Source organism: Jaculus jaculus, chromosome 12 (genome assembly GCF_020740685.1).
Source record: "Jaculus jaculus isolate mJacJac1 chromosome 12, mJacJac1.mat.Y.cur, whole genome shotgun sequence".
Taxonomy (NCBI): domain Eukaryota; kingdom Metazoa; phylum Chordata; class Mammalia; order Rodentia; family Dipodidae; genus Jaculus; species Jaculus jaculus.
This window is the reverse complement of record NC_059113.1, coordinates 1008560-1024154: the sequence shown is the minus strand read 5'-3', so window position 1 is coordinate 1024154 and position 15595 is coordinate 1008560. Positions and strand designations below refer to the sequence as shown.

General features: G+C 43.7%; 1 protein-coding gene across 3 annotated transcripts in view; it reads left to right on the top strand.

Moving 5' to 3' along the window:
- The window catches only part of Gramd2b (GRAM domain containing 2B), a 136515-nt gene that overhangs the window by 87268 nt on the left and 33652 nt on the right, over nucleotides 1–15595 (top strand). For all 3 annotated transcript variants that reach the window (XM_004669182.2, XM_045131542.1, XM_045131541.1), the window contains exons 2-3: nucleotides 11309–11428; nucleotides 14518–14629. In XM_004669182.2, coding sequence (XP_004669239.1) covers nucleotides 11309–11428; nucleotides 14518–14629 — 232 coding nt within the window. The remainder of the gene's footprint in view (nucleotides 1–11308; nucleotides 11429–14517; nucleotides 14630–15595) is intronic.

Genomic DNA, 15595 nt, shown 5'->3' with positions numbered 1-15595 from the left:
CAGATAGAGAATGGGCACTCAGGGCCTCCAACCACTGCAAATGAACCCCAGACACATGCACCCCTAGTGCATCTGGCTTACGTGGATCCTGGGGAGTTGAACCTGAGTCCTTTGGCTTTGCAGGCAAACACCTTAATCACCAAGTCTATATAGCCCACCTGATGTATTTTAACATATAATTCAAAGCAAAGTTCCCTTAAAATGCAGATTTTTGAGCTGGGCATGATGGCTCATGCCTTTAGTCCCAGCACTCAGGAGGCAGAGGTAGGAGGATCACCATGGGTTCAAGGCTACCACGAGGCTCCAGAGTGAATTACAGGTCAGACTGAGCTAGAGTGAGACCCTACCTCAAAAAAAAAAAAAATGTAGATTTTTGGCCTAGGGAGATGGCTTAGCAGTTAAAAGAACTTGCTTGCAAAGCTTGCAGTCTGGATTCAACTCCCTAGTACCCACATAAAGCCAGATGCAAAAAGTGGCCCATAAATCTGGAGTTACTTTGCAATGGCAAGAGGCTCTGCATTCTCTTTCTCTCTCTCTCTCTCTCTCTCTCTCTCTCTCTCTCTCTCTCTCTCTCTCTTACTTTGTCTCCCTCTGCTTGCAAACAAATAAATATTTTAAAAATAAAATGCAGGGCTGGAGAGATGGCTGAGCAGGTAATTGCTGGCCTGTGAAGCCTAAGGACCCTGGTTCGAGTGTCAGTTCCCTAGGACCCACATTAGCCAGATACACAAAGGGACACATGCAACTGGAATTCGTTTGCAGTGGCTGGAGGCCCTGGCACACCCTTCTCTATCTATCTCTCTCTCTCTTTGTCTGTCACTCTTGAATAAATAAATAAATAAAAATAAACAAAAAAATTAAATGCAGCTTGGGAGCTAGGGAAATGGCTTAGTGGTTAAGGTGTTTTCCTGCGAAGCCAAAGGACCCTGGTTCAATTCCCCAGGACCCATGTAAGCCAGATGCACAAGGGGGTGCATGCATCTGGAGTTCGTTTGCAGTGACTAGAGGCCCTGGCACATCCATTTTCTCTTTCTCTCTGCCTCTTCCTCTGTCACTCTCTCTCAAATAAATAAATAAATAAATATTTCAAAAATAAAATAAAATGCAGCTTGTTGTCTTACATTGCAAATATACTTTATTGTCTAGTCAACAAGTAATAATTGGAGAATTTTTTTTTATTAGTTATGTACACAGTGTATATACAGCCATGTTGGTACCATCATTAGCCTCCTCCCTGTCCTCCCCCCTGTGCATTCTGGGGTTAGCCATCAGTTATGGGTAAGAGGCAATGTCTCTGTGCATAATGTCCCAACATGTGGCTCTAACAATCTTTCCAACACCTCTTCTGTGAATTTCCCTGAGCTATGTTGGGTTCGTTTTAGGTCTACTTCAGTGATGAGGTCTTGGGAGCCTCTGTATCACTGAAACTCTGGTTTGGTGGGAGTTGAGTGTTCTCTGTGTCTAACTCCTTCACTCTTGTGCTGGTACCAGGCTCACCAAGAAAGCAGCACTCTTGCTCATTTCCCCAATTTCTCTATTGTTTCAGCTGGGGCCCTGGTAAGGTGCCATGGGCTGATTTTCTCCTCAGGTTCTGCATCTGAAAAAGAGAAGCAAATTCTGCAATGGAGAGTGAAGTCAGCACCAGATAAATGGGATAACCATTATTACTTTAATGAGAATTTAATAGGTGTAGGCCTTCCTGTAGCCCATGATTGGTAGGAGCTTAATAATGGAGAGTGGGCTCGATTTTTAGATATGGTTCTGACTTGTTTCCCAGATCCAGCTATGGATTCCATTCCTTTGAGTAGATCCATTAGCCAAATCAAGAGCAGTTGGTTACCCACCGTGACTGTGTAATTGCACAATTTCTTATATCCAGACATTGGAAATTAGAAGCTGGACTCACATCAAAGGAGGATATAATGGACCTGTCCCAAGGATAGAACTGTGGCTATTGGAGAATAGAGAGATATTGCAGGCCTTAGAGAAACCAAAAGCCAATATGCAAAGAGAGATGAATGAGGCCATGACAAGAACACCAACAAGGCCAAATGATAATAGAGGGAGACTAAGAGACTCTGAAGGGTCTTGACTTATATTCAAGGCTCAGTGGAAAGATAATGTTGACTGCGGAGCAGTGATGGGACACAATGGAGGTGGTGTCTCAGAAGAGTGAATGAGGCATTGATAGCTTAGAAGGCTTGGGGAGGGTAACCCTGGGTATCACTTCTGTGTGCTCCAGGGCAGAGGAAACTTCTGCAGCTGCAACTCTTCTCCAGTGTTGACTTCTTCAAGGATAGACATGGTCTTGGAAGATGAATTGTCATTTGTTCTTTGTTTTAAATACTAGCCAGTTTTCTATTTCTCCAGAATCAGAATCACGAAAATTAAACTCTTGGAGTTATGTGAGGTATTTAAGAAGTGTTGTGATCTAGGAAAATAGAACTAGGAGTATGCACAAAGGTGGGACTCTGACTCATCCATGTTAACGTTAAGAGGAACAGCAAGAGCTCTGTGAGAGCAGAATGAAGTGGTGCTCTGGGGCCAGATGTTGGTCTCTGCTGTGTTGCACTGAGATGTGGAAGAAACTGCTGTGGCTGTGTGCCGATGATACAGGAATTAGGGGTGCCTTTGAGATCAATAGAGACATTCTCAATTCTTTGTTGGCCTTTAATCCAGGAGTTAGGATGCTGGACAGTCACACAAAACTTTTTCGCTGAGTCAGTGACCTCCAGGTTTGTGCTTTAACCATAGAAGGTGAGGTTTAGAAAGCTTTTATTATAGAGCCTAAGAGAAGGAAAGGAAACAGAGCTCCTGCAAAGCAGGGAAGAATCCCTAGAAACAGAAACCTACTTGGTGACTCTGCTTGGGGTCTTCAGTAGGAATTTATTGGGTAGAGGCTGAGCTGGCCAGTCCAGTTCCGATCACAGGTGTGTCCAGGTGTTTTGTGATCTGATTCACACCTTCCTGTCAGGTTTTTGGGGAAGGGAAGCTCCTTTTAGAAAGAAGAGATCCCGTGCCATGTGTTTAGGCATCTAGAAAGACCAGATCTCATGCCATGTGTTGAGGCATCTAGCAATCTTATTCATATCCTGTCAGGTTTCTAAGGAAATAGAAGACTTTTGCGGAAAAAGAGAACAGGGAAAAGACAGGGCTGCCGTCATCATTTGTCTAGCCAATTTCTATCTTGTCATCCCCCCTTGAAGAGATCACCCTAACTGCCTCACTGGAACTTGATAAGATGTTCTGAACTAACAAACCCTCCTCTGCAAAGTCTCTATTGTTAATTTCCTTCATGCCCTTTTGATGTTTTTAGATACAGTTTCTGCCTATTAACAATACCTATTATATCAAACCAAGATTCTCATACTCCTTTTGCCAGGCGGGTTCCTATGAGTATTCATGTCTCCCTCCCCAAATGACCTTGGGGCTGCTCTGGACCTTTCTCTTCATTGTTCTTCTCCACACTCGTCTCAGTGTTCTGTCTGGATTATCTCCTCAATACAATCTCTGCTTCTTGCCTTCAAAATTAACTCCCACCTGCCTTTTCATTTTCTGCCTTCAGTCCCTATACTGCTATTTCTTGTTCAAGGATGATAATCCTCCAGTGGGGAAAGGGAACACATGAGAACAAAGTATAATGGCACAAATATAAGAAAGCTTGGCTGAGGAGAAGGCTCAGTGCTTGCTTGCAAGCCTGCCAGCCTGAGTTTGTCCTCTGCACCCATGTAAAGCTGGGTAGAAAGTGGCGCATGTTCCTGTAATCCCAGTATGCCCGTGGCACTAAGGAGGAGCCAGAAGAATCTGGAAGCTCTCAGGCAAGAGAGACTCTGTTTCAAAAGAAGGAGCAAGGAGAGGAGAAATACTCCAAGATTGTCCTCTGACCTTCACACGTGCAGTATAGCACGCACATGCTTATACATACACATTTAAATAAATAATAAAAATTGAAGAAAAATAAACAGAAAATACTATAAGGAAACCCTTTACTTTGTGTACTAATTTGATCCTTAGAGAGCTGAAGCAGAAAGGTCACGTGAGCCCAGGAATTTGATGTCATCTGAGCAGTGTCATGAGACTTCATTTCTTCAAGCATAAAAAAAGTCAGTGAGGGCGCTGCAAGAATCTGAATGTAGCTATGATAAAAATGTTTTTTTCCTAAATGTTTCAATCAAAAACCTGTTCAAAAAATGTCACAATATACATATAAAGAGCTAATTCACAAAACAGGGAAAAAATATAAGCTACTAGCTATATGAAAGTATACTCAGTGCAAACGAAAACTGTATTGGGCTTTTTTTCCCTCATGTTTGCAAAGATCAAAAATCTAACAGTGGTCACTATTAAAATAATTAATGGAGCTGGAGGTGGGGCTCAGTTGATAGATTGCTTGCTTAGCATGCATAAAGCCCAAGGTTCAATCCATAGCACTGCATAAACTAGGTATCATGTCATATGTCTGTATTCCCAGCATTCTTGAGTTCAACATCATCGTTGGCTATATGGCAAGTTGGCAGCCAGCTTGAACTTCATGACACCCTATCTCAAACATTACAAAATTAATATTATTCTGAATGCCAAGTACTCTGCTGTTTATTTATTTATTTATCTGAGAGAGAGAGAGAATGGGCACATCAGGGCCTCTAGCCACTGCAGACTAACTCCAGACTCATGCACCACCTTGTGCATCCGGCTTATTGTGGGTACTTAGGAATCAAACTCGGATCTTTAGGCTTTGCAGGCAAATGCCTTAACCACTGGGAAGTCTCTCTACCCCCTGCTGTCTATGTCTACTCAAGTTGAACGCTTTGAGAACAGGAATGTGTAAACAGTACTGCATAGTGTGGTGTGGGTCACAAAACCACTGCCAAGGGCAGTTCAGCAATAACTACATTTTTAAATCTCAGGACTTTTGACAGATCAGTTGCAGTTCCAGGCAGCTATCCTGTGGGTATATTCATACATGTAATAAATATAAACATTTGTTGTAATATTCCTTGTTTGCACAGACTTAAATCTAATCTAAATGGCTATCAATTAAGAAATGACTCAATTATAGTCCGTTCGTTACAATGGAACCCTAGCCTGTCATTAAAATGAATCAAGATACTGAGCATGATGACACATACTTCTAATCCCAGCATGACAGGCTGAGTCAGGAGGACCTCAAATCTGAGTCTCCTTTAGGTTGCATAGTGAGGTACTTTTTTAAAAAAAAATTATTTATTCATTTATTTATACATATTGGAGAGAAAGAGGCAAATAGAATGTGCACACCAGGACCTCTTGCTACTGCAAATGAACTCCAGATATGTGCACCACTTTGTGCATCTGGCTTACATGGAGTGGGGAATTGAACCTGAGTCCTTAGACTTTGCAGGCAAGTGCCTTAACCACTAAGCCATCCCTCCAGCCTGTGAGATCCTTTTGAACTGAGGAAGGGAAGGATAGAAAAGAAAGTAAAAAAGGGAGGGAGACAGTAAGGAAGAGAGGGAGGGAGGCAGGCAGGAAGGAAAGACAATAAATCTGTATATTGATATAGAAAGAGTACCAACATACACTAAGTTTATAAAGCAAGGTATAGGAGCTGGAGAGATTTCTCAGTGGTTAAGACACTTGCCTGCAAGTTTAATGACTTGGGTTCAATTCCCCAGTACCCAGGTAAAGACAGATGCACAAAGTAGTGCATGCATCTGGAGTTTGTTTCAGTAGCTAGAAGCCCTGATGTGCCCAATTTCTCTCCCTTTCTCTCTCATACACCACCATGCCCAGCCTGAAGTTGCTCCTTTTTAATTACAGAGACAATTAATTCCTTGTGGCTGAGTTTACCATTGTGTTTAATTAGTCTCAGTAAAGGCATAAAAAATAAATTCTGAGCTGGAGAGATGGCTTAGCGGCTAAGGCGCTTGGCTGCAAAGGCTAAGGAAACCATGTTCGACTCCCCAGGTCCCATGTAAGCAAGATGCACAAGGTGATGCAAGCACAAGGTCAAGCATGCACACAAGGTGGCGCATGCATTTGGAGCTCAATTGCAGTGGCTGGAGGCATGCCAATTCTCTCTCTCTCACTCATTTGCTTTCTTAAATAAATAAATAAACAAATACACACGTACATATAATAAATTTCCTTATGCAAATACTGGCACAGGTAATTTTACATTCATTTTTATTTTAAATTTTAATTTATTTGGTGCGTGCATGTATGTATGTGTGTGTGTGTGTGTGTGTGTGCGTGCGTGTGTGTGCGCGTGCACACGCACCAGCTGCACACATGCCAGGTTCTCTTGATGCCGCCAATGAATGCCCTTCCTGCTTTACTTGGGTGGCTGGGTAATTGAATCAGGACAGAAGGCTTGACAAACAAGTGCTTTTAATGGCTAAGCCATCTCCCATCCCCCCTCCCACTTTTATTTTAAAAAATAAAATCTGTTCATCATTTTAAAAGCCAGTCTTTACCACCAGAAAGGGTCTCCACAGAGTAAATTCCTGCCTTGGGGCTGTGGTCAAGGCCAGCTCAGGAGGAGCAGTGCTGCTAATGCACTGGGCTGAAACACAGCAGCTGGACTTGGGGCCTCACAGGCATGTTTCTGGTGAACTGCCTGCTAGCGCGGTGTCTCTGTGGCTGTCAAACAAAGGCTGTGACACTTACGACACATGGGGGACCTCTGAGCAGCACCCACAGTGCAAATACAGACATTCTAGCAGCCCAAAGAAGCAGAGCAGAGCAGAAGTGTGGAAGTGGTAGCAGAGCTCAGCACGGCTTCAAGACCCTAACCTTCCTCAGCTTGGTGCACATGATGGTGTTCATTCGTGGAGATGTGGTCACATGTATGCCACGGTTCACGTGTAGACATCAGAGGTCAAACTTCGAGAGTTAGTCCTCGCCTTGCACTTTCTCTGAGGCAGAGTCTCTCCTGGCTCACTGCTGCAATGGCCAGGCTAGATGGCCTGCAAATTTCCCCATCTCTGCCTCGCTTCTTGGAGTAGACATACAGAGACTTAAGATGATAGTGCAGAGTACTGAATAAGGCTTTATGCAGGTTCTAGGGATCCAAACTCAGGAACTTATGCTTGTTTTACCTGCTGAGCCAACTTCCCAGCTCCCGAGGAAGATTTTTGTAAGTCAAGAATATGGGACTGGGAACCTGGGCCAGGGTGGTGGAGACAGACACTGAGGACTCTCAAAATTCACCAAAGCAGAAATCCAAGTCTGCTGAGCACTCAACACTAAGGTAGACTTAAACCACACCCCCAAGGCTCAGGGAAGTTTTCAGAAGAGGGGCAGAAAGAATGTAAGAGCCACAGGGTGGGAAGGAATAGCCAAAGACATGCCCCTACCCCGCAATGACTGACTGCTGTTCTCATAACTCATAACCACGAGTCCATGGTGAATACCAGCAATCCCACTAAGGAGGGCCCTCAGCAGAATGGGGACGGGGGAGGGGGAGGGAAATGTACCAACACATGGTGTGTCCATACAAAGCTTCTACTTAATAAAAAATATTAATAAGTATGGGCTGATCTGTTTTTAAAAAAGCGGTTACAATTCATTTGTGTGCTCGCAGGTGTGTGGGCGGGTGGGCTAGGGTCTTCTGCCACTGAGAATGAATACCAGACGCTTGCACCACCTTTTGCATCTGGCTTTATGTGGGCGCCTTTAACTGCTGAGCCGTCTCCTCAGACCCCTGCAGCCTGTTGTTATTCAAGGATTGAGTAACAGTGTGTGGCAGAGTTGTATTGAAGCCAGCTTGCCCTAGCTGGTAATAAAAATGCAGTGAGGTCAGGCTTGTTGGTCTGTGCATGACAGATGCCTCATTGCTCTGAAATTCCTGTGAAGGGCCTTCAGGGGCCTATAACTGATACTTAATTTGAGCTGGGAGAAGAAATAACCTGCCAAGGTCGGATGAAGGTTGTGATTTCTGCTGTTTCTTGAGCATTTAGGAGTTTCTGACACTCTTCTCCTCTCACTTAGCACACTCTAAGTATCTTCTCAGCAAAGGTCTTTACAATAAATATTTGCTGAGAGAGAAGGGTTGGGGGTTTTGTTTGTTTTCCGGTTGACTCTTAGTCAACATCCCTGAAAAGACTTTGTCTTCTTGTTTAGAAAAACAAGCTGATTTATTTTCATGACCAAGTGAAGCCTGTTCAGCTTCATTGTGAGCAGCCTTCCAGCTCCCAAGAGCTGGGAAAGCATTTCATCCCCGCCCACGCTGCTCTTTCAAACCCAGCAGGGCAGGCCTCTGGAGTCTGGGTTCCACAGGGTTTCAGTCTGCTGCTGACAAGACCCTTATAGATAAGGCTAAAGGGACACTTGTAGGAACACTCGCCTTCTGGTAATTGACTGGCTTGAATCTACTAAATTGAGCCAAAGGTGGATTTCACTTCCTCACACCAGTCAACATACAAATGACCATTATAAGAAAGATGCTGGGCTGCATGCTATAGAGAAAAGAAAGCAAACAACAACAAAAAAAAAAAAAAAAAAAAAAAAAAAAAAAAAAAAAACAGAAATTGGGGCTGGGGAGAACATAAAAAATAGATAAAAATTTAAAAACTAAACAGAAATCAATGCCTTTAAAGAACTTAGTATAGTAGTTGCATAATTAAGGCATTTGGACTCAAGGCATTAACTAAGCCGGTCAGTACCTGGTAAGCTTTGAAACCAGCAGCAGGAATGGGGCCAGGTGGGAATGAAAGCTTTGCAATCCTTGGGCCCCTGGTAGGGCCACTAAGGAGGAACCCAAGCACAATTTCAAGGATAGTGGGGTGAAAATGTCTACTAACAAACTCTTTTGACAAGCATACCTGTGTGTTTTGCACTGAAAGTCACTGTTCAGACAGGATGTCTCAAGGTGTGCACAGGAGTCTTCAGGGCTGAGTTAGAGCCCTGAATGGAGCCACCTCATGAAACTTGGCCCTTAGGACCTGCATTGCACTGAAGTCCCTGACCAAAACAGGCTCGTGTCAAGGGGGCTCAAGTCCAGCCCAGCTCAGTGCTACAGCTTCTTGCTGGGCTTCTGTGGTCAGGGCAAGGAATACCATATCTGCCAAGCCTTGCAGGTGTCCGGAGAGCCAGCTCCAAACTGGGCATCTCAATGAGTAGTTCTCAGCATAAATGGTTTTGGCTGTATCTAGTCTGGACTGTCTTGAAAAACACTACAATGCCTGTCAGTCCCTAGACCTCATTGGTCAGATGATGAGTAAAATTCAGATTTTACAATTTTTCAGAATTAATAATTTTTAGGTCAGTTCAACTGTCCTTCCTGCTGGAGATACTCCCTGTTGGCTTAAGGTAAATCTGACCCTGCATAAAAGTTGGTAAATATTTCGATGTGTGTTGAAATAGGTTATTGAAGTTAGTCTCCCTGCTGAAAGAAGGCTTGTTAAGTATAGACACAATGGCTATGTCTCTGCAGTTATAGAGAGAAAAGGCAGGCATGACCTTCAGGCCACTTCATAGTTCTAAAACACTTCAAGAGCATAAATTAAATGAATAAAATAAAGTTCAGTTATTTCATTTTAAACCAAAACAATGTTTGGGATTTTGTTTTGTTTTGTTTTTGTTTTTCCAAGGTAGGGCCTCGCTCTAGCCCAAGCTGGCCTGGAATTCACAATGTAGTCTCAGGCTGGCCTCAAAATCACTACGACCCTCCTACCTCTGTCTGACCCTCCTACTTCTATCTCCTAAGTGTTGGGATTAAAAGCCTGTACCACCATGTCCACCAGTGTTTTGTTTTGTTTTTTAAATAATAGAGCATATCTTTTGTCATATAGTGCAAGACAGTGCAGACTACACTAAGCCCTTTTAATGTACATCAGTGCTTTAAGTACTTTGAGAAGAACTAAAGAGAGAGAAGACCAGTCTCTGTCCTTCAGTGTCTGTCTCCTTGGGAAAAGAAAAATGCTCACTACAATATGAGAACATCAGCCATCCATAGGGCTTAGTGGTTAGCTCTGTTTGTCAGATAAGCTTAGTTTTGACTTTGACACAAGGATAGGATGCCCAGTGTACCCTGCTATGTTCACATGCTGTGGAAAGTGATAAGCAAACAACCACAAGGTTTAACTGACCAATGCATTGCCTACCTGCCTGAACATAAGCAGGTGAAAATACTAAGTGGGTAGTAAATTGGTATTAAAATTAGCTAATATCTCATAGCCATGCTATTTTATCAGGTCTTACTTTATGCTGAGACACCATAGCTGTCTCACTGCTCAGAAGTATGCCTCTGGAGTTCTTTGCTCTGCAGGCTAACATCAGACAATGTCTGAACCATGAATAACACCTTTGGTCCTCCTTACAATTGTCCTTCTGTCCAGGTTCCCACATTGAAAACTGTCCCTAAGCTATCTTCAGTCACTGACAAGAGGAGCTTACTGCTGTATCTGCCCTGTTGGTCATTATCTATTTGCTGGTGGTTCAGTGTGAGAACTCTCTTCACGGATTTTCTTTATTCTCTATTCCCTTCCTGTCTCTCTTTAACCGAAGTTACACTTAGACTAGTAATGATGACGACGTCCTACCACTTTTCTAGTCCCTGTGGTTAGTAGATTAGCACAAAGATGAATCACATTTCCACCCTGCCTTAGAACCTTTATACTGAATAAGAAGGATAAATAGATGAGTAAGTGGGTTGCAGGGAGGAATGGATGACTGATGAGTAAAATAAGTGAAAGAAAATATACCTAAATACCTTATAAATGAACAGAACTGACTGAATCCTAACCAAGACAGATGTTAGCTCTGTGAACTAAGGCAAGGTGCTATAAAATGAAGGTAATAATTCCTACCTAGTCTGTGCAGCTGTGAAGATTAGAGACTGTAAATTGCTTAGGGAAGTGCTTGGTTAAAACAACACCCCAAAGTGGGACCATCATAGCTACAACAAAAGGTGATAAGTGACACAAGAGAAATGCAAACAAAGAGGGTGGAGGTTCCGAGCACCTGCAGGAGGCCACCCATGTGTGCTTTGCGCTTGCGCACAGGGGCCCTCCCAGCCTCCAGGTGATCAGGAGTTCAGTACGCACCTAGGCTGGGCAGAGCTGAGGGTGCAGGGCCCACAGGCACAGACTCGGGCTGAGCAAGTCCCTGCGCAGCCAGACTGTGCAAGCAAAGCAGTGTGGCCTGCAGCTCCTGCCCTCAAGGCCCAGCTCGAGGCCTAGAATGGGGACCTGGAAAGGCCGCAGCTGTCGGAGTTGACAAGCTGCCGGTGGGGAATGAAGATCATTCCTCTCTCTAGAAACTCCATCACTTTTCCTTCTACCACCCTCTGGATGTCTAAGGTGAAGCGTTTTTCTCTCTTCTCCAGTTCAGAGGCTGAGAATGGTGTGGATGACAAAAAGAAGGCCAGCAGATCACCAGCAACCCAGTCCCCTACCTCATCGGTGGAGGCCGAGTCCCCAGACCAGAAGAGAAGTCTGGGCCTGTGGTGAGTCCTCCATGAAGTTTTGCGCTTGGGCTTTTGGAGAGAGCTGGTGTTTCTAGTTTTACTGTAGGCAGACAATACCCAAGAATGCATAGGGAACTCATCTTCATATCCTGGCCCTAATGCTTTCTCCAGCTCATTTTCTCCTGCTTCCCAGCCTCTGCCTCCCCTTTCTGGAAGCACTGATTTGCTGACTGGAAGCAGGAGATCCTCTCTCTGGCATGGAAACACCTGCAGAGTCTGGATATCTCTGAGTGTCCGCGGAACCCCTGTGTGTGCACACCTGGCCCTCACTCTCCTGAGAGCCACAGGGAAGAGCAGAGGAGAATCCGCCCCAGGGACCCACCAGGCCACCCATGGCCAGTGACCATGGCTGTGAGGGAGGCCTGGTTGGGAGCTGGAGGCGAGAAGTAGCTATCACTAGAGAGATGTAGCTGTGTGTTCAGCAGTCAGTCAAAAACTACCACAGAGGACCTAATCTTTCTAAATCTATGCCTCACTCAGGACCAAGCCTATGTCTTGATTCTTCACCTAGCTTTGCCTTTTCAAATTCCACATCCCATGGGATTTTTCTGCATGCCTGTTTTGTGGTGTCTTACTTTTCATCCCTGTCCTGTAGCTGTTTTCTATTGGAGCATCCGACCTCACTCACCAAATGAGTCCCTACACCAGGGCACAAACATGTCATTGTCTCATGAACCTCTCACCATTTTCCCCACTGTGGAACAACTCCAGCAGCCACCTGGAAAACACTGTTGGATTTATTCTGACTTCCCCATGCATCAGTAGGGCCTGTGGGAAATGGTGTGTGCTCATAATCCTTTCCGTGGGAAGGACCCTGCACTTTCATTTTGCCCTGGACTTCTAGTCCTGCTCATGGGCACCTGTAGGCAGTGAGAATAACATGGTTTAGAAGACTCAGAGAAATGACTGTGTAAAGAGGCCCTCTGCTACAGAGAGCAGCCCTTGCCTCTCCAAACCATCAAAATATGTTCTGTTTGCTTCCAGTCCATAGTTCTCAGAATATCTGCCCAGTTCCTTGGCGATTCCATTAACATGAGTCCATAGAGACGATATACCCCATTATTATTGGGTTTGTTGCTGCTGCTTTATTTTCTTGTTTGTTTTTTGAGATGCTATGTACTTGTGGCTAGCCAAGAACTTACTATATTCCCCAAGCAGGCTTCAAGTTCATAACTCTCCAACTTTGGCTTCTCAAATGCTTAGGATTACAGGTGGTCACCACCAATGGCATTATTATTATAACATTTGTAAACATAATTATATTTTCAAGTAAAGTCTGAATGTTTACTCGTAGCTTCCAGAGAAATAGTCTCCGGAATACCCAGGCAGTTTCTATCTCCGTAGGCTCAGTAACCTGAAATTCCCGAGAGGTGCTTCATCTGTGATCTGAATGCTGTGGGGTCATAGACTGATAGAACTGCAGGGAGCCTGTCTTCTCACAGCTGAGAAAACCATAGCCTCACATCTCCCCAAAGTTTGTCACTTCTATCACTCTGTGGCACTTGCATTTCGTCAGGTTCTTCTTAAGTCTACTGAACCAAATATATAATAGAGCCTCATGGTGAAGAACAATGTAAAATCGTGGCTTATCAGTGTAATTTTCCCAAATAACCATAAACAACTACATAATGATGAAACTCATGCATGCATTACCTCTAGAAAGCCTGCAAGTAGTTCACTTTGAAATAACTCTTCTGAACTGTACAGTTAAATGCAGGTTCACACATCTGCTAAAATAGTCAGGGCAAAAAATCACTTTGATAGAAATGTCAGAGCACTCTTCTCTGCCTTTAATAAGACAAGGGAAGACCTATATTCAAAATATTCTTTTCTAATTTTACTTTTGCTGTGTTCCCCATATGAGCTGCTGCCTCTCTCTTTTTCTCATATCTAGTTGTTATGCATTCTGTATAGCCCTGTGACTAAATCCACAATGTGGAACAAGAGGTTAGCCCAGTGGAAGAGCATTCAGTGGTAATGCCTAGTGAACTCAGTACCCCAGGCTTGATCGTCAGTATTGCATAAAATAAGTTAATACAGAAATGGAGGGCTGGAGAAATGGCTCAGTGGTTAAGGCACTTGCCTGCACAGCAATTTTTTAAAAAATGGATTAATTAATCCACATTGTTCTGTCTATGTCCTTTAGTCTGGCCTCCTGTGATTATGTCTAAACCTTCTAACATCTATGAAACATATGGTACAGCCATATACTGCCTATGCTTGTTTTTTTTGTTTTCTTTGAGAAAGGTTCTCATTATGTAGCCCAGGTAGACCTTAAGTGCATGAATTCCTACTAACAGGATACACAGACCTTTTGAAGGACTGTGGCCAGATGGGACAAGGTGGACCACTGTACCTGCGGTGATTTGGAAAGGCACGATGGCCCAGGGGCTCCTTTGTAGCCTCTGTGGGTGCAGAGCTTCTTGACACATTATTGCTCTCTCGGGTCTTCTCAGTGATATTATTTTCACTTCCTACAGGTGCTCATGGGCAGAACCAGTGGCTATTAAAATCATAGTGTAGGTAGGGCACTTATATAAGGAGGTTGGCCTCCTGCCTCCATGTCCCATGTCTGGGATTACAGGCATGCACTACTACATCTGGCATGTACTGTCTTAAAAAAAAATGTCTGATGCATGTTTGTATAGGCTCCCTAAGCATAAAGGTGGCTTTGTGGCCCCAGGCCTTTAGTACACTGCCCGACTCAGAGAATGCTCATTAAATATTAATGGATTCTGAAATGGAACTATTCTTTGATTAAGCTGCTGTGTAGTAATAGGCCTCAAGTACTCCTCTTCATATTGATTAAAACACTTTTGAAATGATGCAGTTACTTTCATATCTCCATTGCCATTGCTGCAGCTTGTGACTGCAGCCTGGAGAAGTTCTCCAAGTCTGCTAAGTCACGTCTTGTGTAAATGCCCTCAGAGTGGCATGCATTATTATCAGGACCTAGAGGAGAAAACAAGTGTCAGACTTTCTCGTGACATGGTACAATAGTCAAGATTTATAATAATGAGTGGCATAAACAGTTTATCTTGCAATCTCCTTGGGTTTTATTTTCCCAGGTCAAAATCCAGTTTTGATGGTACCACTTTATCAGGTGATAAGAATGAGTATAAAACAGAAAGCAAAAGTGACCCTAAGACTGAAAGGAAAAAATCTTCATCTTCCAGCCAGGTAATGAGGGGCTGGGATGGACTGTGTGTGGACTCATGTGAGTGACATAAGTGTTGGCTCCAATGGAGATCAGAAATCCAGGAATGAAGCCTTCTGCTAAGCAGGGCTAGCTGAGGCACAATTTAAAGAATTTGTAAGAACAGATGAGCAGCAGGTCCTCTTGTCAGTTTTCTGTCTATATGGATTCCACAACCAACCAACCAGTGCACGTGGATAGGTAGTGTCAGGCTGTGGGCTTTAACATTGACAAGAACCCAAGGAGCAGAGACCAACACATAGGCAGGTGCTTGTCCAAAAATTCACAGAAAAGGGGGCAGCATGGCATCTATGTATTAAAATCATCAGGTACCAACTGTCCACATGAAGGAGACCTGTGAATAGATAAAATTGTTCAGGAGTGATTTCAGCTCTGCTTTAGCATCACCCAGAGGATAACAAAGCCCAGTCTCTGTCAGAGAGTAGGACACCTTACTGGGACCAGGTCTGGGGATGAGAGGTCTTCTTTTGTTTTATTTTGAGGTTTGGCTCTAGAGATTGAACCCAGGGCTTCCTGCATGCAAAGAACATGCTCCACCACTGACCTACATTTCTAGCTTTCTGACTTTTCTCTTTTTTTGACACATCACCCCTAAATACATGAATATGTGCCTCCTGGCAACTAAAATGATTTCCACACACTTGAAATTTAACCAAATATAAAATTGATTTTGAATTTCCACAGTTGTCCTAGTAAAGTGTGTTCTTGAGAAAGAGTATTTTGGCTTTTCTCCCCTCTGTGGAGCCAATCAACAGTCAGATACTTCATGATTTCCTATGCCAATTTTTAAAAATTTTTTTTTTTTTTTTTTTTTTTTTTTGGTTTTACGAGGTAGGGTTTCACTCTAGCTCAGGCTGACCTGGAATTCACTATGTAGTCTCAGGGTGGCCTCGAACTCACGGTGATCCTCCTACCTCTGCCTCCCAAGT